The 25,823-nt window shown below is 43.3% G+C and overlaps 1 protein-coding gene across 3 annotated transcripts in view; it reads right to left on the bottom strand.

Annotated features, from left to right (window-relative positions):
- The window catches only part of ZNF740 (zinc finger protein 740), a 276,391-nt gene that overhangs the window by 194,525 nt on the left and 56,043 nt on the right, over nucleotides 1-25,823 (bottom strand). For all 3 annotated transcript variants that reach the window (XM_069230942.1, XM_069230941.1, XM_069230943.1), the window contains exons 2-3: nucleotides 21,489-21,583; nucleotides 16,540-16,692 (exon numbers count right to left, since the gene is read on the bottom strand). In XM_069230942.1, the coding sequence (XP_069087043.1) occupies nucleotides 16,540-16,692; nucleotides 21,489-21,512 (177 nt within the window). In that variant the 5' untranslated portion in view covers nucleotides 21,513-21,583. The remainder of the gene's footprint in view (nucleotides 1-16,539; nucleotides 16,693-21,488; nucleotides 21,584-25,823) is intronic.

The raw sequence follows: 25,823 nt of genomic DNA, 5'->3' as shown, positions 1-25,823 counted from the left end.
ACAGTTGGGGCCTCAAACCATCTATGCGAATCAGGAGAAGAGGTTTAGTTAAGGCCACCCTATTCCAGTCAGTGTTCCAAATGAGCTTGTCAAGGGTATGAAAGAACTCACTCAATACAGTGATGGATAGATTAGCGGAGTGATATGAGAATGAAGCTAAAATCATCAACTTGGAGATGGTGATCCAATCCACAGGCAAGTGGGAGCCTCTTCAAAAACACCACCTGGGTGGGAAGATGTTGCCAGCAGGTAGGTATCAGTCTGAGTGACAGACCATAATATGCATATAGAGAAAAGTAGATCCCTCCCAGAGGTGGGGTCCTTCCGCCATGGTCCATTATTCCACTGGGGGTGTTTGGGACAAAGGGGAAAATGCAAGATATCAGAATGGAAGAGGTGCAGCAAAGTCCCCAAACTTTTGGGCAACAGTGGAATGGCCTGTCTAAAGGTCCTTGAAATAAATGAGGAGATTGTCAGCATACAGAGAAATGACATGCGCCCTATCTGCCAGCAGGATGTCTCACTCCACACGTCAACAGTTCCATATCCAGGGCGAAGAGCAGTGGGGGTCAATCGGCAACCCTGTCATATTCCCTCTGCTAATTGCTAAGAAGGAATAAAGGGGCTTTCCCACATTTCCTGTAGCCCACATGTTTAATAGTCATATACGATGGATGATGTGGGAGCTGAAACCAATGTGCCTTGGTACCTCGAAAAAGAGGTACGAACAGAGGAATTCAAAGGACTTCTCAAAGTCGAGGCTCAAAGAAGCAGACTAGGGACAGGAAAGAGGGAAGGTGTTAGCCCCGTTAGACTTTTGGTAATCATTCTCCACACTATTTGCCTTACTCAACCATTTTTGCTGATCTAGTTTGTGTTGACTTTAGGACTCTATGCACTTTACCACTGCTAACCAGTACTAATGTGTGTGTGCTAACTTCCTAAAACATGGTAACATTGGCTTACACCTAACTGGCACATTTAATTTACTTATAAGTCCCTAGTAAAGAGGTACTACATGTACCCAGGTCCTGTAAAGTAAATACCACTAGTGGGACTGCAACACTAATTGTTTCACCACTTAAATAGCCTGCCAAACATGTCTCAGGTCTGCCATTGCAGCCTGTGTGTGTATGCAATTTTAAATTGCCATTTCGATGTGGCAAAATAAATCTTTCCAGGCCTAAACCTTCCTTTTCAATGTAGTCAAATCCCTCTAGTATAAGCCCTAAACACCCCATAGGGCTGGGTGCAGGACACATTTAAAAGGTTGGACCTGTACTTTTAACTTTTACATGTCCTGTTAGTGAAAAACTATAAAAATGTATTTTTCACTACTGAAAGGCCTACCTCTCCCATAGGATAACATTGGGTTACCTCATTACATTAAGTGATAACTTTCAACTGGGAGTAAGTAGGAAATTTGATTTTGATTGCGAAAGAATTGCAATTTTAAGCCCTCTGTAATGGAAACTTTGGACTTTAAATCACATTTCTGAAAATTCCACTTCCAAAAAGTTGACATTTTCTTGCCCCAATTCATTTGGTGCCTGCAGTCAGTATCTTGGATCACATGACTAGATGTAGCTAACATCTGGTGCTTGTGTACTGCCCCCAGACAGCGCAACAAAAAGGGGAATAGGCTTCGGAACGATGGGCCACCTTCCATATTTGCAAATTACAAAGGCTCTGCCCCAACACAATCACAAAGGGTTTTCCACTAGCCTTTTGTGCCGCCAGGCAAGTTCGGGCCAGTGCAGGGAGGCAGGTTATTCCAAACATCTGGGGGTGGAAACCTCTAGAACCATCTCCTATGTCAAGGCTGACACCAAGCATAAGTACTGGACCCTGAGACCCAACTCTTCAGTACTTATCTGGACCAGTGTAAGACTCAGGACTGTTCTGCTTCTGTTCTACTTCTCAACTGTAAGAATGACTGCTACTCTGCTGTCCTTCTCCATGAGAGAAAATGACTGGGCCTGCATTTTTCACCCAGGATCACCAGAGTGACTCCAAAGAATCCTGTTCAGAGTCTCAAGGACCGAATAGGCTCCAGCTACCTGAAACCCAGCATCCAGACTATCTGCAGATATCCTAGGGCAGGAACTCTGCAAGCTACTGCAGTGGGTGCAATTTTGGCTCCGGTAGAAGGAGCATGCAAACTCTCTGGGGGTTGCTTTTTGGCATTTGCGTAGCAGATCTTGACGCAGAGCCCTATCCATCTTGAAATGGCCCGATTCTACACAGTCTTTACTTTCTTGGCTCTGACTTACCCAACGAAGAGTTTATCGTCCACCCAGAACTCTTTTCGGAAACAGTCTAAGGAATTGCTCCTCTTCTTTAAAGGGGTGAGGCGAAGCATAAAAGGTAGTCAGTGATTTATTGGCCTACATGGAATGTGGTAGCCACTTCCAAAAATAAAGATGCCCTAGGTCAGGGTTCTGCAAAGTCGGTCCTGGAGAGCCGGGTCCATGCCAGATTTTTAGCATATCCAAAAGATGTTTCAGAAATCATCATTTTTCTAAATGTGGATATGCTAGAAATCTGGCATGGACCCAGCTCTCCAGGACTGACTTTGCAGAACCCTGCCCTAGGTGGAAGAACCAGTTTGTCAGAGTAGAAAGTAAGGCATGGAGTCAGGCCTATAAACTTCTACTCTACTATTTTATCAGGCTGAGCTATTTTTAGGACCTACTCGACCCTTCTGTGAGTTGACAAAGAACGGCTGTTCTGTTAAGTCAGAAATTGAAGGAGACTGTTAAATCTTATTCTTGTCATATTTGTTCTGTGTTCAGAAACAGAGATCCAAAGTCAGTTTGTCTTACAATTAATTTTCCTTCGGCCTGCAGAGTTCCAGGATTTTGACAGTTTTTTTCCTAACACACATTTATATTGTTCATCAACTGTACAAACATTTCAATATTTATTTCAGAATTTGTGAAAGTCCATTGTTTATACTTCTGCGTGATATAAAAATTATTTTAATAGGATGAAAACCAATCAGAACACTTTACTTGGTGATGTGCAAATAAAAAATGTTTTCTGAAACCGTTTTTTCACAGATTTGTTAATACATTACATACTTTTATCAGTACAGCTGCAAGTTAGTGGGAAGGTTTTTGGACATTTTATGGAAATTTTCTTCTTGTAAATGGCAGTATGCGACCACAACATGCTTAGGTAATAAATGTATTAAAAATGAGTGTTTAAACCCCTTTGGTGGCAACCATTTTCTCCTCCTGTGCGGAGTCTTTTTGGCCATTTGGGGCAGTTCGCGATTAGGGTCCCATAACTTTTTGTCCACATAAGCTACCCACGCCAAACTTGCGTCCTTTTTTTCCAACATCCTAGGGATTCTAGGGGTGCCCAGAGTTTGTGGATTCCCCTGGAGGAGACCAAGAAATTAGCCAAAATACAGCACCAATTGTTTTTTTTGTTTTGTTTTTTAAATGGGAAAAAAGGGCTGCAGAAGGCTTGTGGTTTTTTTTCCCTGAAAATGGAATCAACAAAGGATTTGCGGTGCTAAAATCGCCATCTTCCCAGATTTCAGGAACAGGCAGACTTTAATCAGAAAACAAGATTTGTCAACACAATTTTGTCATTTTACTGGGACATACCCCATTTTTACAATTTTTTGTGCTTTTAGCCTCCTTCCAGTTAGTGACCGAAATGGGTGAGAAACCATTGCTAGATCCCATAAAGCTAAACATTTCTGAAACGTAGACAAAATTCTGAATTCAGCGAGGGGTAATTGGTGTAGATCGTACAAGTGTTTCCTACAGAAAATAACAGCTGAAATTAAAAAATATTGAAATTGAGGTGAAAAAACTGCCGTTTTTCTCCATGTTTTACTCTAACTTTTTCCTGCGATGTCAGATTTTTTTAAAGCAATATACTGTTACGTCTGCTGGACTCTTCTGGTTGCGGGGACATATAGGGCTTGTAGGTTCATCAAGAACCCTAGGTAGCCAGAGCCAATAAAGGAGCTGCACCTTGCAATGGCTTTTCATTCTATACCGGGTATACAGCAATTAATTTGCTGAAATATAAAGAGAGAAAACCTTTGTATTTCCAAAATGGGCACAAGATAAGGTGTTGAGAAGCAGTGGTTATTTGCACATCTCTGAATTCCGGGTGCCCATACTAGCATGTGAATTACAGGGCACACACTGTCTTACATTTGGAAGGAAAAAATGTAGAGAAAGACAAGGGGCAATAACACTTGTTTTGCTATTCTGTGTTCCCCCAAGACTCCCGATAAAAATGGTACCTCACTTGCGTGGGTAGGCCTAATGCTCGCAACAGGAAACGCAACATGGACACATCACATTTTTACATTGAAATCTAACGTGTTTTCTGCAAAGTGCCTAGTTGCAGATTTTGGCCTCTAGCTCAGCCAGAACATATGGAAAACTATCAAACCTGCGCATTTTTTTTTTTTAAACTAGACACCTAGTGGAATCCAAGATGGGGTGACTTATGGGGCTCTCGCCAGGTTCTGTTATCCAGAATCCTTTGCAGACCTCAAAATTTGGCCAAAAAAAAAACTTTCTCCTCACATTTCGGTGACAGCGAGGTATGGAATTTGAGAGGAGCCACAAATTTCACCCAGCATTCCCCCCAATTCTCCCGATAAAAATGGTACCTCACTGTGGTAGGCCTAGTGCCCTTGAAAGGAAATGCCCCAAAACACAACGTGGACACATCAAAATGATCACATACAAAACTATCTGTTTTGGCACCTGCGTTTTTGGTCCTGGGCTCAGCAGCCATCTAGGGAAACCTACCAAACCGAGACATTTCTGAAAACTAGACACCCAAGGGAGTCCAGGGAGGTGTGGCTTGCGTGGATCCCCCAATGTTTTCTTACCCAGAAACCAAAGCGGGCCCAAAAGGGCAGTTTGGAAAAAAAAGATTTTTAGACTGTCAAGCGCAGCAGAATTTTTATCGGTACAGATGAGACAATGCTGAGTGGTAGGAATTTTGTGGATTCCTGCAGATTCCAGAAGGTTCCATCACAAAAAAGTGGGAAAATATGTGATTTCCAGCAAAGTTGGAGGATGGTGTGGGTGCATGTGAAGCACACCACCTTGGAATCACCCTGATGTTTATTTTTCAGATGTGTCTAGGTCTTGTGGAATTTTTCTACATGGCAGCGTCCTAAAGTCCAAAAAGTGCAGCCCTCACCATTCCAAGTGGGATGATTTTGAGAGTTTGCCCAGCTCTCATGGCCCAAATGTAAAACCAAAACCCAAAATAATGAAATGACCTCTTGCTTGCCGTGGGATAAAATATTTTAGTGTTGGGGGGGGGGGGGGGGGGGGGGGGGGGAAGGGGAGCTGAAAGACTTTTACCACCTTCAGTTGGGGTGGTGGCATAATCAGGCCCATACTGGTTTGGTAGTCACCAACCCAGTTTTTTTTTTTTTTAATTCCCAGGAATCTAGTAGAGTTTCTGCCCCACCCCCCTCCCAGGGTATAGATCGGGGGTAATTGCCCCATCTGCCCACTGGTGGGCAGAACAACTTTGGTCCCATTTACTCTGGGTGGGGGTATGGCCACAACCCCACCCTCTTATTTTGGAAAACAAATTTTCCCTGGTCTCTGGTGGGCTTTCTGCTCCCCTTAGGGGCAGATGGGCCTTCCAGAAATTGGCCGATCTGCCCCCAAGGGGGGCATATATGGCCACCAGTAATATGTCCCCATGGAGAGCGACCCTTGCCCTAGGGGCTTCCCCCCCCAAACAAAATACACACACATACACAAACACACACACCCTGGTGCCTAAGTGGTTTCTGCCCCCTCGGGGGAGGTTCGGCCTAATAGAAATAGGCCGATCTGTCCCCAAGGGGAGCAAAAATGGCCTAAAATAAATTTGACCCCTTCCCTGGGAAGCAACCCTTGCCCAAAGGTTCACTTCCCCTGAGTGAAATAGGCGCAAAAAAATAATCCACGGCACCTAGCGGTTTCCCTAAAATAAATTTGCCACCCAGGGGGACGATCCTTGCCTAAGGGGTCGCTCCTCATACATAAAAAAAAAGCAAATTAAAAAGAAAATATATATATATCTATCTCTCTCTCCCTGGTGTCTAGAGGTTTTTATACACGAAATAAATGTTTAGTCCATTTAATCAAAGATGTTTTTTGTATAGTAGAAATGCTGAATTCACATTTTTTAAGTTACACTCATATGAGAAAAAAAGAAAAAGGCGACTCTGTAAAGTAAAATATTTGCCTAGGGTCACACAATTGAGACCCATTTACGGGACAATTACATTACAGTTATGGTCGAATAGATTATTCAAATTACTAGACCTGCAGGACTAGTAACATTTTTATGATTTTTCAAGGCCTGGGAGGATATGCAGACAGAATCTGTAGAACTTTGACCCTCCAGGCAGATTTTATGCCACTAGGAAGGCTGTTTTGATGGTCAACAGTCTGAGTAGGCAGCTGTGGAGCACCTCGTAGGGAGCACAAATCAGAAATGTAAGAACAAGATTTAGGTCCCCTGAGTTATAATAAAAGACGTCATAAAAGGCATTGGTGGGAACATGTGCAAGAGACCTTTTAGGAACTTATGTACAACAGAGGATTTGAAAAGAGAAGGCTGATCTGGCAACTGCAGAATTGGCAGAAAGGTAACCTTTTAACATGCCCAGAACAGAACCCTGCTGGACCATGGAAAGAATAAACAAGAGAACATGGGAAAGGGGTGCTGCTAGAGGATCCACACGCTCATTTGCACATCATGCTATGAACTTACTCCAACAGCAGTCCTATACCTTTTTGGTGGAGAGATGCCTGGCTGCCAGGTTAACACTGCAGACTTCACACAAAAGTTAAAAAATTGTCAACCGTCCCTGCTCAACGCCCATGCATGAAGACAAAGTGTTATCAGGTCTGGGTGCAGGACCCTGCCCAGTTGCTGAAACAGAAGATCCTCCCGAAGAGATGACCTGATCGGAGTACCAATGTTCATGCCCAACAGCTCTGGATACTAGACTCTCCATGCCCAATACAGAGCCACAAGAGCAACTTAGGCTCTGTTATTCTTGATCTTCTTGAAACCCCGAAACCGGTCTCAGGATGCTTGTTTCCAGTCCAGGGAAGACCTGGCCTAGCAGTTCGGGCTGGACTGTTCCCATGGGGAACAGGGTCAAGACTGATTTGCATATGGCTGGGTCCAAACTGGAATGGCATGGGCAGCAAAAAAACAATGGATTTAGGCCCAGATCACTGTACTGGGGGTGAATGTTTGACAATGTTCAGCATTCCGTCCATCACTTGTTGTTTTTTGCTTTGTCGCCCTAAGTGGGAAGGGTATGCCCAGACGTGGGTCCCGTGCTTCCCATGCCACTGGATTCAAGCTAGCCTGGCTGATGAGGGGTGAAACCCCGAAACCGGTCTCAGGATGCTTGTTTCCAGTCCAGGGAAGACCTGGCCTAGCAGTTCGGGCTGGACTGTTCCCATGGGGAACAGGGTCAAGACTGATTTGCATATGGCTGGGTCCAAACTGGAATGGCATGGGCAGCAAAAAAACAATGGATTTAGGCCCAGATCACTGTACTGGGGGTGAATGTTTGACAATGTTCAGCATTCCGTCCATCACTTGTTGTTTTTTGCTTTGTCGCCCTAAGTGGGAAGGGTATGCCCAGACGTGGGTCCCGTGCTTCCCATGCCACTGGATTCAAGCTAGCCTGGCTGATGAGGGGTGAAACCCCGAAACCGGTCTCAGGATGCTTGTTTCCAGTCCAGGGAAGACCTGGCCTAGCAGTTCGGGCTGGACTGTTCCCATGGGGAACAGGGTCAAGACTGATTTGCATATGGCTGGGTCCAAACTGGAATGGCATGGGCAGCAAAAAAACAATGGATTTAGGCCCAGATCACTGTACTGGGGGTGAATGTTTGACAATGTTCAGCATTCCGTCCATCACTTGTTGTTTTTTGCTTTGTCGCCCTAAGTGGGAAGGGTATGCCCAAATGTGGGTCCCGTGCTTCCCATGCCACTGGACTCAAGCTAGCCTGGCTGATGAGGGGTGAAACCCCGAAACCGGTCTCAGGATGCTTGTTTCCAGTCCAGGGAAGACCTGGCCTAGCAGTTCGGGCTGGACTGTTCCCATGGGGAACAGGGTCAAGACTGATTTGCATATGGCTGGGTCCAAACTGGAATGGCATGGGCAGCAAAAAAACAATGGATTTAGGCCCAGATCACTGTACTGGGGGTGAATGTTTGACAATGTTCAGCATTCCGTCCATCACTTGTTGTTTTTTGCTTTGTCGCCCTAAGTGGGAAGGGTATGCCCAGACGTGGGTCCTGTGCTTCCCATGCCACTGGATTCAAGCTAGCCTGGCTGATGAGGGGTGAAACCCCGAAACCGGTCTCAGGGAAAACCTGGCCTAGCAGTTCGGGCTGGACTGTTCCCATGGGGAACAGGGTCAAGACTGATTTGCATATGGCTGGGTCCAAACTGGAATGGCATGGGAAGAAAAAAAACGATGGATTTAGGCCCAGATCACTGTACTGGGGGTGAATGTTTGACAATGTTCAGCATTCCGTCCATCACTTGTTGTTTTTTGCTTTGTCGCCCTAAGTGGGAAGGGTATGCCCAGACGTGGGTCCCGTTCTTCCCATGCCACTGGATTCAAGCTAGCCTGGCTGATGAGGGGTGAAACCCCGAAACCGGTCTCAGGATGCTTGTTTCCAGTCCAGGGAAGACCTGGCCTAGCAGTTCGGGCTGGACTGTTCCCATGGGGAACAGGGTCAAGACTGATTTGGATATGGCTGTGTCCAAACTGGAATGGCATGGGCAGCAAAAAAACGATGGATTTAGGCCCAGATCACTGTACTGGGCGTGAATGTTTGACAATGTTCAGCATTCCGTCCATCACTTGTTGTTTTTTGCTTCTTGAGACCTCAGGGCAGGAGTGATATTGGGGGAAAGGCTACAGAAGCCAGGGGCTCTACTCGAGAGGTAAAGCCTCTCCTTGGAAGATCCAACGCACACAACTGCTGACATTACATGTTTTCAGCAGCAGGAACAAATCTAACCAAAGTGCTCCACACTCTTGAAAGAGACCTTGCATCACCTCTGGGTGGAGACGCCATTCACAATCGGCTAGGCACAGAAGGCTGAGTTTGTCTACTCTGATGTTCAGAGAGTCTGCCAGGAGGTGAACCACTAGGGAAACGCCCTGGTGTTCTAACATGTCCAGAGACACAAAGCCTCTTGATAATGGGCCTAGACTCCACTTCACCATTCTTGTTGCCGTACCACAAGGCAGTGGTGTTGTCCATGAACACCTGTACTAGCCTTCCCCTGCTTGAAGAAAGGAAGGCTTTCAATATCAATTTGATCGCCTGAGGCTACAGTAGATTGGTGTGAAACCTGGATTCTACTGGAGACCAGAGTCCTCTGATATCCAGCTCTCCCAGATTGCTGCCTCAGCCCAGGAGTGACAAATCTGTTGCTATAGTCCACTCTGGTTCGGGGAAGGGAAAGGGGTCTGCCACTGACCCAATCGTAGTTTGTTAGTCACCACTGCAAATCCTTTGCAGTTCCCTCCGTGATATGGCCTATGTCAGGTAGATTCCCCTGATGCTGCGCCCACTGCAAAGCCTGCATATACCAGCAGCATGTGTTACATGCAAGATGCAGGAGGCCATGAGGCCCTACAACTTCAGGATCATTCTCAATGAAATCCTGGCTAGAGGCTGAAACATGGAGTATCATAGGCTGAATATCCTAAACTTGCCGCTCAAGGAGATAACTCCGAACCACACTTTGTCTAAAACGGCTCATGTGAAAGGGAGCGTCTGAGAGGGAGGAAGATGTGACTTTGGCACGTTGACAGTCAAAACGGGCAAGTACAGATGTTTTACCTTAGTCTGGAGCTGGAAGACAACTGGCTGGGGTGAGTCAGTCTTCAACAGCAAGTCGTCAAGGTAGGGAAACACCGGAACTCCTAACCTCCGCAGATGAGCTGCAACCACCACCATCACTTTTGTGGACACTCAGAGGAGCGCTGGAAAGGTCCAAAGGGAGCAGAGCAAACTGAAAGTGCTCTTGGTCCACCATGAGTCGCAGGGAACGTCTGTTGGCAAGCAGCACGCAGATGTGGAAATAGACATCCTGCAAGACCAACACTACCAACCAGTCTCCAGAGTCTAGGGCAGGCATGATTTATGAGAGTATGAGCATCCTGAATTTCTCTGTTTTCATGAAGAGGTTGAGAAGGCACAAGTGTAGGATAGGACGAAGGCCTCTGTCCTTCTTGGGCATCAGAAATTACTGGGAATAGTAACCACGACTTACTTCTGATGTAGGGATCCTCTGTATAGCTCACTTGTCCAAGAGAGCTAACAATTCCTGACAGAGAAAGGATAGGCGGTCCTCCGTCAACTTGCGGTAGTATGGTAGCTTGGGAGGAGGGTGGTCACAAAGGGAAGGGGTAGCCCCTTTGGAAGAGCTGCAAAGCCCAAACGTCAGATGTTAGTGACCTCCAGGGGTGCAGGTGATGGCGTAACCTGCCCCCAGATGGAGGGAAAACCAGAAGGATTTCGAGGCTTGGCTGCCGGGTATGGGGAGGCTGGCCCGACTTATGACTGTCTGTCCCACATGGTTATAGGAACAATGTGCTTGGCCACAAAAGGACTGCAAACGTTTTTGGCTGTGGTGGATGTTGGTGTAGAGAAGCATTGGAAATCCCTTCAATGGGGAGCGTGTGGTGGATGTTGGTGTAGAGAAGCATTGGAAATCCCTTCAATGGGGAGCGGAGTGGGGTTGGTGAGGGGCATTGAAAGTCCCAAGGACCTGGCCGGACCCCTACTGCCCTTGAAGCACGCAAGGTGTGCCTTCTCACCGAACAGACTGAAGTTAGCAAAGGGTATGTTCATTAGCGAAGCTTGGACAGCCCCAGAAAAGCTAGTGGTTCTCAGCCAGGCATGGAGCATAAGGGCCAATAAAGTGGAAACTGCTATTTCCAGAGTCAGGTGTGTCAGCTGACATCTCAGGGTGAATTTGGCTACATCTATCTCACCAGCAATTGCCTGAAAAATAATGGCTCGGGCACCCTCTAAGACCATAGCCAGTACATGAGCAACCAACTCCCAGATCGTGTGGGAGTATCAGCCCAAGAAGCATGGAGTGTTCATCGAAAGCAGTGCCAGGCTGGCATACTGTTTTCAAAAATATAAAAACTTTTGAAGTCCCTATCCAGTTGGATGGTAGGGAATACACTGGGGTTAATTTTGGACATGAAGGCCTGGACCACAAAGCTCTCTAGGGTGCTGTGTAAGAAAAATGGGGTTCCCTGGGGCAGGGTGATAGGAGCGGGCAATCACCCTACGCACAGGAGCTTCTGTGCAAGGCTGGTGCTGGCTCCAAAAAGGCTTTCTGCAAGTGCTTCATTAAATGGAAGTAATGGTTCTGTGGGGGCAACTTCCGGCTGAAGCACCTCCATTAATACTTTTGTCTTGACTGGCTCAGAGTTCCAGGATCTCAGCAACCCTCCGCAACACCTAGAAAATGAAGCACCCTCCGGCACAGCCACAGGAGGAGAGATTAGGCCAGTGTCTAGGGAGGCTTCCCCATCACACAATAAAGGTGTGTCATAGTAATAAGATGCTGGCTCCGATATGGGGAGTCTGCCCCTAGTAGGCGTTGGCATCGGACAACGCCCACCCAGCTTCCGTATCAGAGTCCGCAATGATCATGGTCACCGCTGGGTGTCAGTTGCGCCAGGGACGCTGGCAATGGGACGGGCATTGGGGAAGATCGAGGACGCTTAACCGGTACTGCTCCGGATCCATCAATGGATACCCTGGGCCTGAATGGTGCCAAACGCTGACAGAAGACTACTAGGGGCTCCTCACGGATAAGTGGGGCCCAAGGGTGCTCTATAGGGTTTGGCCACCCAAAGATGAGGTGTATGGCTTCATAATTTTTTTTAGTTGGTTGAGGGTCCCTCCAGCTCCAAGAAATGGAGTAAGGCCAGAGACAAACAAGTGCAGTCTCCACCACAGAGCTAAGCCTTGAGTGCCAATGGCCCCACAACTTATCTGAAGACTTGCACAGCAAAGTTGAATACCTCTTTGACAACAACTTTTTCTGGTGTGATTTACCAGACTTCCCCAACGGCAATTGCTGGTTGTGACTTTGCAAACAATCTCTGAACCTTCCTCGTGACTGGTAACTGAATCGTCACAGAGTTGTTTGACGTAGGGAGGCAAGGAGCCTGAGGTACTGCTCCCTCAGCGCCTTGCGATGCGTGGTGCAGCAAACCATGCATGTCTTGGCATCACGGTCTCACTCAAGACACCAGAGGGAAACAAAATGCGGGACAGTCACCGACAACTGTAGATGACCGGCATCACATGGTTTAAAACCTGCCTTTCATGTGGACAGCCTACACAACAGGAGACCGCCTCAAAAAAATTGTTCGACAAAAGGTTGAAAAAAATCTGACAAAAAGCAACTGGAAGCAGCGCTCACCGACGCAGGAATGTAAGAACGAACATCAGTGCGCTGAGGTGCACCTTTATAGGCATTGCACACGTCCCTACCAGCGTGGACGACACAGACAATGCCACGTGCAGCTGAATGACTCCAACTACTAGAGCAGCGGGATACTGCTCACCAAACATTTCTGGATCCATTCTGACCACCTGGGGAATATTGTAAGGTAATAATCTGGGGTTATAAATCTCTTTTAGATTGTCTCTAGCATCATATGTCTAGTGCACTTGTGGTTACAGGGAAACTAAAATATTCCTGAGTTTCCAGGAGTCAGAGCGACCACCACTCCAAGAATTGTATGAGGCCATAACCTCATATTCGGGTGGCTTAACCCCTCCAGAGTGCGCTTGGGCCCCACAAGTCCAGGAGGGGTCCTTACAGGTATTTCATCTGCAGGTTCCTCCTCAGCATTTCTAAAACCACTGGCGTGGCAGTGCCTCTTATTACATGATAACAGTGAAGCACTTGAGATCCGTTCCAGTCTCTACCTTTTAAAATTCCTTTTTTAGAGCAACTTTATTTATAAATAATTCATAAATAATTGAATAGGACTGATTTAGTTTACAAGTTCATTCAAAAAAACTTTATTTAGATATTTTAAGAACCCTTAAACTGTATGATAAATTATTATAACTTAGGACACGCATTTTTGTTAAGACAATGATCCAAAAGGAGTGACTGAGTTTCCAAAACATTTGCTCTCAAACCAGCTTTAAAGCAGTATAAATCAAGCTAATTAGGTTCCCATCAAAGCGATGAAGAAAAGTAGAAATGACATCATAGTTGTCATCTTTCTTAGAGGTTTGTGCTGTTGGCATTTGAGAAGCCTATTTTTCTTGAAACAGCAGTACCCAATTCAAGCTCTCATGTACGGACATGTCAGTTCACCAGTGCAAGCTTCTTATTTAGTTTACTACTAGTGCCACTATCTCACATATAGGCCACCAGAACCTCTGTCACCTAGAGCCAACTTCTGCAGAGCCCCCGGTAAAAGCTTCTCATACCGCTTGCAAGTTAATTCAAATACTGCCCTTCAGTGCCTTTTTTTAATAATGAACACAAGTGCCTGCTTCCAAAAAAATCAATGTGTGCAGAAAACCTGTAAATGGAGGCTGATGTGGTAATCTTAGAGAATGACCAGTCGGTACTTGGTATTTAGCCAGAGGTGGCATCCAGTAAATCGACTGAGATTGTCTTTTTAGGGAAAAATCACATCCATATTCTGGTTCTTGCGCTTTTCGGTTAATAAGAATGGCCTTCTTGCGCGCCCTTTAGTAATCTCCTCACTCTTTCTAGAATATTTTCCTCACTACCCTCTCCTGCTAAGCATTTGAATCTTACTCCATTTGACTCTGCTTCGATATTACTCTCTTTTCTCTCACTCCATACCGCTATTCCTCCCACATATGTTTTTCTCCTCTTTCATCTCCTTCTTGCGCGACAATAGCTCCCCATAGATAAATCCATCTACACTGCGGATTACAAGTTAGTGAACATCCAGTACAAGGTTAAAGGGAGAGGACAAGAGTGTATTAGCATGGTCACCTTTACCTCTACGCCATGCTCCTGTGCAGGGGATACTTTCGAGAGAGAAATTAGACAGTGCTGACAGCTTGCATATTTACTGATTGTAGTGGTGGCTTACAAACTAAATGCTCATCCAGCCAGTCCAATCCATTTCAAAGAGAGAGTGTTATTTGGGACCGAATCTACTTATGAGGGGAGAACTCACCCCATTCAAAAAGATGGAAAGCTAATGCCCCTGATGAACCTAGCAGACCATGTAAAGTAGCTAAACTGCACAACTAAACACAGCTAGTGCCCGGTCAGAAAATTTGCAATATACAAAAACAACATCTAACTATTGCATGTATTGTTGTTTTCAACAGTCAGTTAGCTCTTTAGCCATTCTAAATGAAACCTCGTCCTGAAATGGGGCTTTCCTTCTTTCCAAAGCATCTGCCAGCTTGAGATTTTAATATCCTGGTTCTCTTGAGAGCCACAAATGCCAACCAAAGCACCTTTCGATTATTCAGATCAACTCAGAAAACAAAGAACGAAGCAATTCAGCTCAAAGGACAATAAACCTTTTGGTTACCTGCTACTATTGTCAATTAAAGTTTTTCATTCGTTCAATCATCTCCACTATAAAAATACATTATAATTTAAGATTCAAAGATTCAAAAACTCTATTTCTGCCAAATGCCATCATAGAGCATAATTAAAATACATAAATATATATTTTTTAATCCCTATTAAAACAGACAATAAAAATACAGATAAAACCATTCAAATACATGTATAAAAACAGGGTTCAGGTAAGCAACTTTCCCTGTCTAAGACCCCAAGTGGACATTAGATACCTAGAAACAGCAAAAACAATGAGTGTCTAGTGTCACTTCTACATTATGATTTTATGTTTTCAGAAACAAGTGCAGTGAAAATAAAATATTCTACAGCGCCCTTGTTTAAGTAGACTATAAACATGCTCACTTCTTCCGAACTGGGGATTAGCTTGCGTTCTGTATTTAGGACTAGTTAGCAGTTATATTCAAAAAAATTATTGGAATAATCCAACATAGAATTTGTTGCACCCTGCATAAAAAGTTAATCCGTGAAATGAATAACTTTTCATGGACAAAATAGGCAAATGGAGATGGACCTAATCCCATAGTTTTAAATATTTGTCCATCATAAGGTTCACATGTGAACCTGAAAGCCACAGTAAGTCAAACATAAATTTGGAATTGCCCTCCTGAGAAGAAGTCGCTTACTGCATAGCATTTACCTAAAACAAAAAAAACATTTAGTTGAAGCTATATCCTACAACCCTGCTTCGACATCTTCAAGACATTTATCAGATGACTAGACCTTTGGGTTCAACCTACTCCAACTACCAACTAATTTTTGCTTCAATATGGTAGCAAAAAAACATGACAGACTGAGCGAGAGAAGTGTTGCAAATAGTGAAATTGCACAAAGTAATAAGATATTTGTGGTATTCAATATTTGCTCTTGCTGGCAGAGGCACTGAAGCGTCCCTGGCAACTCTGGTGGAACAACTCAGGAAAGAAGAGTACAAGTTCAGCTCACCCTTACCCTAGATTGCATGAAGTCAACCAATCTGATTGAGTGAACCTACTTACTGCAAATGGCAGAGAAGTCTAGCAAGATTTACATGGAGAAAAAAAACAAAGTCTACATATAACCTTTAAAACTGTCTTAAATATTTCTGGCCCGACCAGCAGTCAGATTAGCAGGGGTCTATCAAAGGCATCAAGCTCTTCTTGCAACTAAAAAAGAATTTCTTGGTAACGAAGTGGCTGATGGAGAATTCAAGTTTTCCCCTGTACTTCACCAAAGTAGTCAAAGATGCTTCCATTCATGGGAACGGAGGCAGCTCTCAGACACGAGAGGTACCGATGACTGCATTAAGTACTAACCTGCGCAGGTTAGCTGTGAGAATTACCATCTACATTCTGGAAAGAATACTCCCTTAAGGATAGGCATAGCGGGAGTCACAGTCACATACTTTGAAACAAAATAGGGTTCATCATTCACAGTACTGTTTTTATTACACCCCGAATGATAGTGACCGTATTCACTTGCTTTATTTAGTTATGTGAAGTACTGTAAAGTGATCCGATACTCAAAAATGTATTTCTGAATTTCGATAAAACCTGCTTAAAAAAGGAATACAAACATACTAAAACGAAAGGTTGTAGCTGGGAGCAATATATAACTTTGGACGGTCTGCAGTAGTTAATTAAATCTACTTTGAGCCCCTATCACAGCCCAAGCATTCTATTTTTTTTTATTTCAGAATGCCTGGCACGGACATGCGTCACAAATATTAATTACATTTATTCGTATTGAAATTGTGCTTCTAATGTCTGTCCAATCCCACCCACCGCCCTTCATGGAAAATTACCATAAAACCTTGAAATTCACCACCTCCCCCCTTCCCTAACAGGAAGACAAGAGACGAAAAGTGAGAATGCATAATCTAAACCCTCTCCTACCCGTGGTGCACAACTCAGACTCAAGGGGAAGTTGCTCCCATCTCGCCTCCCCGAATGGTTGCTCAGACGAGCATTCAGCATGCTCATCTTCCTGCTCGCCGCAGAATGAATCATGGTCATGCCAGAAAACATCTCGCCACTCAGGAGACTGCTCTACAAAAAAAAGAAAAAAAAGAAAAGCAAAGTCAAAAGACAACACATTAAATAATCCGACAAGACTGAGAATAAGGGTAGAACCTGCATTTAAGATGAGAGAAGTGCAAATTTTTGCAGATAAAGAAAAGGCTATTAAAGACATAAATGGCACTCTCTGTAAGGAATGTAGGAAGATACACTACCTTTCTTGGCAAAAATTGAAGATTTCTCGTTTCCTGCTTTCTACAGACACCTTTTAAGGACTTTAGAACATAACATTTTAGGACATAAAAGAAATGTTACTTACTTGTAATCCTATTTCTGCATTGTAGGTATTCTCACTGAAATTATGAATATAGACTTGTCCTGCCTACTTGCAGGGCCCCAGAACACTAAATATATGTATATATACACATCCTCTTATGAAAAAAAAAGTTCCATATAGTTAGGATCACATTTACACGTACAAAACCACAAAAATTCACTTCACGCCCTAAGGTAACTGTAACCCGCACCCCGTCATGCCCAGTTTTTTATGAATAATATTACAACAAATGTTACAGTGATGTTATAAAAGAAGTCATGATTGCTGTAATATCTGGGTAATTAGCAGTGGATGGCAACAGAGCGAGTTATAGTTACCTTAGCGCGCAAGCTATAGTTACTTGAAATAACTAACTATAACAGGTGAATTTCTATGGTTTTGTACATGTAAAATGTGAGCCTAAGTATAACATCCTGGTAACCTTGGGTTAAGTGAATTTCCATGGTTTTTTTTAAATTCTATTTCCTGACTATAACATCCCAGTAACCTTTGTTTTGTAGTTTTTTTTTCCAGTGAATTTCATTTTTTTTTTAACGTAAAGTAATTTTCATTATAATACGTTAATGTAATTACCACTGCGCACAGGCTAGTGACCCCCTCCTTCCCAGGCCGATCTCGGAACCGGGGACCCCATCCTCACAGAGCACACCTAAATATGTAAAACATTTTTGGGGGAAGGGGGGAGAATAGGGGTTGCCCAGTCCCCCCGGGGCCCAGCATAAATATTTAATTTTTGGGTGGGATCCATCCACAGGGCTCGGCCATGTGACCTGGGTGCCTCCCAGGGCACTCAGTCACACTGTTGGAGACAGCCTGAAGTCCCAAGGAGTCCCAGCCAGTTCCCACCTCCTGTGAGAGGGAATTTAAACACTTTTCCCCAGGGAGGTGGCGGTGGGGGGAAATGAGGGCTGGGTGACTCCCCCATTTAAAACTTAAATGTCCCCGGGACCTGACACATCCTAGGGTTTCATCAAAACAAGAGCTGGAGTAATTGATTGTTTTTTTTTTTTTTTTGCAGATCCCGCAGATTTAAAAAAAAAAAAAAAAAATGCTTTTAGTTCACTCTGGGTGCTTCTCAGACCCCAGCACCAGAGCTAAGGGATAAGATGGCTGCCAACATTTCCTTGTTGAAGTGTTGACAGCCAATCAGATAACACTGGAACAGTTGGATCCACAGAGGATCCGCATCCCTGGATATCCACATGTTTGACCCTCAATATCTCTAAAACTACTGTACAATTTTACACCAAATTACAAAAAGCACAGTTCCTCAAAAAGGCATTTCGTGTGGACTGTGGATCCCACGCTCTAGACCCCTAGATTGGGCATTTTGTTCATTTGCAAGCAGAAATATTTCTTTAAAACCCCAAAACGAGGAAAATAAATTGCAAAATGTGGTCATTGAGTTCCTACTCGTGGTTATCTGAACACTCATCGTGGTGATTTGGGAGACCTGGTAAATGTTCTGCTTGGAGTGATACATTTCGTGCCAACAGCCAATGCCGAATTGCTTGAGCTTCCAATAACAGAGTTCTCTACTAGGTTTCTTCTTCTCTGTTCAAATCATACATTGTTGTGGTATTGTCTGTTTGAACTAGAACTCTGTTGAAAATTAGAGCTGTTGGAAAGCTCAGACAGCAAGGCTGACTCCTTTCATTAGAGAACATTGAAGTGATAGACTCGTTGTTGTAGATACCACTTAACTTGGATTGTAAGATCTCCCAAGTGAGGTCCCTAGCCAAAGAGACACACATCAGTCACTATAGTCTGAGTTGGATAATGTTGATGAAACAGAATTCCTTTCTGAAATGCATTGACTGCTGAGCCATGCCGAGTCAATAGGATTCTGCCTTAAAAAAAATGTATTAATCGTGTGACCATTTGTCTTTTAAACACTGTTGGCGATGTCTCATATATAGATGAGCATTGGGCACCAGAAAAACGCAAGAGGCCATGAAGCTAGAAAAGAGAATACATTTCTTACTGTCTGATTTGTGGTATGCACTGGAGACATTTTTGAAAAATGGAAAACACTCTTACCTCTGACGGAAACACTTCTTCCTTTTATGGTTTTGTGAGATACACCTAGATAAGTTAGAGTGTGCACTGGAGATGATGTTGACTTTTACAAGTTTACTTGCTGTCCTAGGTGGTCTAATAATTCAACAGCATAGCTGAAATCCTGTTGGGCTTGTAGTGTGGTACATGCCTTTATTAGCCAATTGTCTAGGTATGGGTAGACAAAGATCCTTTTCTTGCAAAGTAAAGCTGTCACTATTGCCATGCCTTTAGAGAATGTTTTGGGGCAGATTTGAGGCCAAAAGATAAAACCTTTTACTGGAAATGGGTTTTGCCGATCAGAAATGAGAGATATTCTCTATGTTTCACTGCAACTGGAATGGGGATAGATTTGATGCAGTGCCAAAAGTCAGATTTTTTCTTCACACAGTTTATTTGTTGGCCTGCCTGATATCCAACATTGGCCAAAGTCTTGTTTGGGGCCTTTCTTGGGATACCAAAAAATATCCTGAAGCTACCTTTCCCTCGTCGTGAAGGAGGAACCAGTTCCTCAAGCTTGTGACTTGAGTATTAAGGAAAGTTCAATGTGAAACTTCAATTTGACCTTGGGTAGCTGATGTTGAGGAGCCCTTTTTGGTGGAATAAAGGCTGGTGGAGGTTTGAACTGAATGGTCTATCTGCTCTGTATAAGTTTTAAAAACCCGTTTGTGTAATGAAATTATTCTGCAATCTTACAAATTATTTATTACACTACCACTCACTGGAGTGGTAAACAGAGCAGGCTCATTGTTTGAACAATAAAGAATTGTTCAGTGAAATACATCAATAATCCTTTGTCATAAAAGCAAGTAAGATCACAAAGTAAACTATGGCATTCACAAACAATACACACAGTCCTCCAAGTCAGGGCTCTAGTTTTTTTTTATAGGCAGGCCCCCGATTCCCACTCTCCTGTAGTAAATGATAGTGGTTATTCCCCATTCACTATAGGTGGCATTCAGGTTAAGCCCAACTACTAGCCAGAGTCTCAGGAGTCCCACTGAGACTCTGTTTTAAAGTCAAAAGTGTTCTTGCACCAAAGCACTATCTGGCAAGCAAATTCCTACAGGGCTGCCTGGCCAAAAAAATTAAAAAAATCAGTCTTACCAGGACCATCAGGATTCAAGCTACAAGAAACTCTTAGTGTGCCCTCTTTGCAGGCCTTAAAGCTACAGTAGCTGTCTCTAGTAATTCTTTCAAACAAGGCCCGGGAGGGTTGCAGTTGGTGTCCTCGAATTCCTCACCTACAGCCCGACAGGTGTTGGGGTTATGAAAGGGCAGGCATATACAACCAGCACATGCATATCTATGACATGACTATCAAAGTTGGTCTGGTAAGTGTTGGAGTCATGGCTTGTTCAGTTGCCAGAGTTGACACTGATGGGGTTGTTCTTGCAATCAACTGAGTCTACATTATTGGCAATGGAACCAATAGGGTTGAAGATGGTACTTATGCAAAGGAGTTGCTGTCGACCCTTTTGATGGTGAGTATGTTGGTGCTGATGGTCTCGTTATCGACCAATGCTCTAGTGAATGATGGTAATAATGCCCTTTCGGTCTCATCTCCTTTGATCGCTCTCCGTGGGTGTCTTTTTCATGGGATAATGCTACAGCAGTCTCTTTTCTGTGTTTCTCCTCTCCTCTGCAGTTCTGAGCTCTTCCAGCTTCCATCTAAGATGTATCCCCCTGTCATTGAGGATCTCTTGTCATTTTTTGACGAACAGGACATTCTTTTACACAACCTGAATTAAAGAGATAGACCACATATAGGCTATGTGGGTCAGAAGCTGCCTTTTTCTTCCTGAAGGAAGGGGTACTTCACAGAAAATGAAGTTAGCGTTGACGAAAAATACTCATCATGATGATAAAAAGTAGACACCAAGAAAATAAATATGCCTTTTTAAAGAAACAATCTCAGAAAAAGCATGGGGTTTTAACCCTGAAATGTCCCAAGATCGAGTCAGTATCAGCCGGAAAAAATGACTGAGCTTGTAATGCAAAGTGCCAGGAGAGTGCCTGCTGGCTAATGGAAAGGAGGCTGTGGGGCTTCCTCAAAGTAACAGTGGATATTGTGTGTAACTAGTGCACTTTTAACCTGAAAGTCATCTTTCCCTCCATTTGTTTCAGCTGCCAAAGCAGGGATCTAAGGTAGCTTTTATTGCTTTGCACTAATCTACACTAAATGCTGCAATGTGGTTCATTATTACAATTAGACTGCTGTGGTTTGCTGCAGATAGAATGCAATTAACACTGGCATATCACAGATTTATGGAGGTATTACCAGACTGTACATCGCTGAGGTGGCTACCTTCAGAAAAATAATATTCCAGGGCCCCCGCATGTAGGCAGGACTATCTTACTTTCATGACTATTAGTGAGAATCCTACAATGCAGAACATCAAATTCAACAACAAAAAGTAGTGTGACTTACTGTTTCACGGTGAGCGTGTGCCATTTTGCTCTACAGCTTCTAGAAAGCAGCAGCTTTGAGCGTCAGGCAGATACTCGAGGTCGAATGACATATGCCTAGGGAACAAAAGAGACAGTCAGGTCTACAGTACAAACACCAACTCTCTACACCTGAAAAGGCCCATGGGGAAATGATAGATTTCACAACTGCATCAAGCTTCCTAAATACAAAGAACACTTTCTGCCTTTCCTCACAACCTAGATACACTAGGTTTTTCCATGACATTTGCCGCAGCACCACATAAGATAGCAAAAACTGGCATTTTAAAGTCGTCAGAGGGAAGGGTTTCCCACATAGATACGGTGGCCTCAAACATTCATCTAACTTGACAGAAGGTATTTACAGTGTAAACGTATAGGTCACAAAAAAGAATGTATTCCGATATAAAACTAAGTAAAAATGAAAACCATGAATGTTTTCTGGCTGATTTGAATTTGAATGGCACAGATTCATAAAAAATGAACCGTAAGGTCAGTCCATGGCCTCACATTCTTTCCATGGTCCATCATTGTTTAAGGTGAAATCTCCCATTCATTTTAGTCTCTCTTTTCATAAAAACGTACTGACATATCTTATTGAAAACTACCACCAACAGGGGATGCCTCTCGTTTGGGTTCTTAACAGAAATAAAATTCTAAAATTAAGACATCTAAAGAAAAGCTGTTTGCAAGGATGCTTATTTAAACAGTGGAGAGCTCCTATGCATTTTAAAAGACAAACCTAAGAACACTATACAGTTTTTCCCCCCAAATGGAAGCTGTTAAAGATGCATAGGAGATCCCAGGTTTGTCACTTACATTAAAAAAACACAAAGTTGTCAACAGGCATATAAAATACCACCAGAATTGTTCAACTAGTGGTTGGTTAAGGTAGGTGTACGAATTACAATCGTACATCTCTCATGCTCCGGTTGAAACAAACATTGGCAAAGCCAATAGGCCCTGCCTATACAAGAGCTACTGGCTTTGCCAATGTCTTTTAGCCATGTTGTACAGCAGCGTGGCTAAAATTTAGTGTTGTAGTGCAAAGTGGCACAGAGTAGAGGAGAGGAGAGTGGCGCAGAAAGGAGTAGAGTAGTGGGGTGCAGAATGGAGCGGCGCAGAATGGAAAGCCACAGGGTGGAAAGGCACTGTATAAAATGTAGTGGCATAGTGTGGCTTTGAGTGGAGCAGGGTTGGAATAGAGTGGGGTGGCATAGAATGGCATAGATTGGTGCACAATTGACTGACATTGCGTGGAGTGTTGTAGACTGGAATTGTGTGGCATGGAGTAGAGTGGCATAGAGTAATATGTCCTAGAGTAGAACGGTTGTGGGTGTAACAAATAAGTAACAGAACTTGAAATCAACACAAAGGTATTAGGCATAATTGGGATGAGTAACTGAAAGGCAACAAAAAAGGCATGCAGCAGCAAGCATCATGAAGGTGTACACATGTTGTTAGTATGGCATTTAAACATTATAATGGTGTACTGCAACCCATAGAACATGTAACGAGTAAGCCAAAAGATGCTGACACAGATAAACAATGTCCAAAAATGTGTTTGAAAACAGAACAAATGTAGAAAGAGAAAGCAGCAGGATATCTGAAAACAGAGGTGTCTGAAACGCATGCCTCAAACACAGCGTGATCAGCAGATGGACACGAAGTTGAATGAACCTGTGCTTTGTCCATGCTCTTCAGAACGAAAAGGAAATTACGCCCGTCACACGCTAGCCGTCAATTATGAGGCCGCAAAAAAGAGTGACAATGAAAGGTAAGAACTGGATGGGCTCTACGTCCTTTATTGTAAACAATGCTCTTCGTAAGTGAGACTGCATGTGCTGTCGCATGTGACCCCTCAAAAACAACTGTGAATACTAGTCAGTCACGCCTGCAGACGGTAGGTGCTCTTTAAGCTCCTTACACCCATACAAATACTTTGCTATGTTCTACTACTGACTCATCAAAAGCAGTAGGCGGGCTATCAAACGTCAGCAAACAAATGATGCACTTATTTGTGGCAACAGTCTGCAGCTCTTAAAGCAAATACAAAGATCACATAGGGGTGCCATTTCATGCTTCCAAAGCTACGCATAAACAAATGTGTACCCTCTAACCGCTATGCCATCCTATTGGTGGGTGGGCGATTAAAACCACAAGAGAACCCTTGAAGTGATAACCTACATAAGCTTCAAAGGATCACAGTCATAAATTCCACGGAAAAGACAACCTCATTAGCATAAATAAACAATTAAAAACCTAAGAACATCCTGGCCATCCTTGTTCTACTACTCTTCCAAAGCTATTTTGGGTACAGTAACTGTGTTAATAACTTGACAGATATAGTAGTGCCCTCCCAGAAAGGACTATACCAGTACGAGATAGTGTACAATTAACAGTACAATGAACTACAGGAGTTAAAATCAAACAGCTATCTTTCCACAGCTCAAATCATTAAAAATAGAAGAAAGGTAAGACAAAATATGAAACAAGACTATTTGTTACCCCATAAAACTTATATAAATCACGAGTTCGGGATCTTGGAACGACTTTAGAGTTTTTTTTCCAGACAAGTATCTTTTTGAGGTAGTGAAAACTATCAGCTATGGGTCACGGTGGTGTAGGAAGCAGGCCTGGTGTGTGGTGGGGGTACCCAAGGTACTTACACCTTATACCAGGTCCAGGTATCCCCTCTTAGTGAAGTGTAGGCAGTGTCTAGAAGCCAGGCTCTCTAGAGGTAGCTGTGGATGAGCAGCCAAGGCTTATCTAGGAAACATGCAAAGCTCATGCAATACCACTGAGGTCACACAGCACGTACAAGAAAGAAAACACTCAGTTGTACAAAAATAAAGATACTTTAGTATATGGTGCTATTGTGTTCCAAAAATAGAGGGGCAACCCTCCTATAGAAGGGCAAGTAATACACTAGATCAGCGCTTCCCAACCTGTGGTCCGCGGACCCCCAGGGGTCCGTGACACATTCCCAGGGGGTCCACAGGCCTGAACCGGCATGAAGGCACTTCTTCAGCTGGGCCCTCCTCAGAAACATGTGCGTGCTTTTTTATCTATTGAACATAGGTAAATCTTATTGCAGAAAAGGCTGGAAACCCCCTCTTGTAGTTAAACCAGCAGATGACCAATACTGCTCTATTTTTTTTTTTTTTAAACCAGAGTCCATTCTTGAAGGCCATCATAAAACAATGAGCTGTGTCCGAGCTGTATCCATGTTTTTTTTCCAAATCAACATATATTTGATTAAAATAGACGTTCAAGTAAAATAACGTTTTCTCACTTGCCTACTTTCATAATTATTGAAATAAAAGTGAGGGGATAGTCTTGCTAAATATTTGCAAAGGTTTTGGTGCTCAGAGGTATGGAGTGTTCTGTGTATCATGCAATTACAGTTTCAGATGTTTTGTAAATGCTTTCTTTACCTAATGACTCGTCATAATTTTAATGGACACTTATTCCAAAAATAAAATGGCACAAGTCAATATTTAGAAAAGTATGGCACAGAGAAGTCACATTTTTTTTTTTTTTTTTTTTTTTTTTTTTAAAGGTACAATAAAGCTATAATGATGACTTTTTTGATGAAAAGATTTGGGATACCACTAGTGATGCCTTAATTTGGACCTTCCATTACACATGTCTAAATAAGAACAGCAAAACCCCTCTGATTGCTATAATGCACCGTTAGGCGAACTGCTACACTGAAAACAGTTCCAGTATGAAAAGTGACTCCTTTGCTGCACCTTTGCTACACACACAATTCTTTTGATGTTATCATAGAACCAAAATATGGTGTTTTGTCAGGCCAGGTGATTAAATGATTTAGTAAACCTGACGATCCTTTCTCCTCCCTTTCTAGCCATTAAAAAAGAAAAAACAATTTGGAGAGTGAGACCAACTTGAAAACATTTTGGTCAAGGGAAGGAGGGTGCAGGCTCAGCACAAAAAGTTTGAAGGCTTCTGGTTTATAGCATGTGTCAGGAAAAAAAAAATCTACCATTCGCGCTAAGAATTTTTCAATTCTATTAAGGGAATCTATGTGAGGATTATGCTTCTCTTTCTTCACTTTTTATTTTCAGCAGCCAATCAAGTGTAAGTTTAAAACACTATATTTCCCATGAACACATATCAGTCCCATGACCAACCCTATACAATGCATATGCAGCAAAACAGCTTCCTCTTTCTTTGCGTAAGAACAATCAAACAGTTAAAAAGTCTCAGAACCTGCAACGACAGGCTCAAACTGAAAAGGCAAACCACTCAAAGCTCCAATGGGAACCCAACTTGATAATTCCAGATCCAAAGA

This window comes from Pleurodeles waltl, chromosome 4_2, assembly GCF_031143425.1.
Source record: "Pleurodeles waltl isolate 20211129_DDA chromosome 4_2, aPleWal1.hap1.20221129, whole genome shotgun sequence".
Classification (NCBI taxonomy): domain Eukaryota; kingdom Metazoa; phylum Chordata; class Amphibia; order Caudata; family Salamandridae; genus Pleurodeles; species Pleurodeles waltl.
The sequence above is the reverse complement of the archived record's forward strand: the minus strand, read 5'-3'. Positions and strand labels throughout refer to the sequence as shown.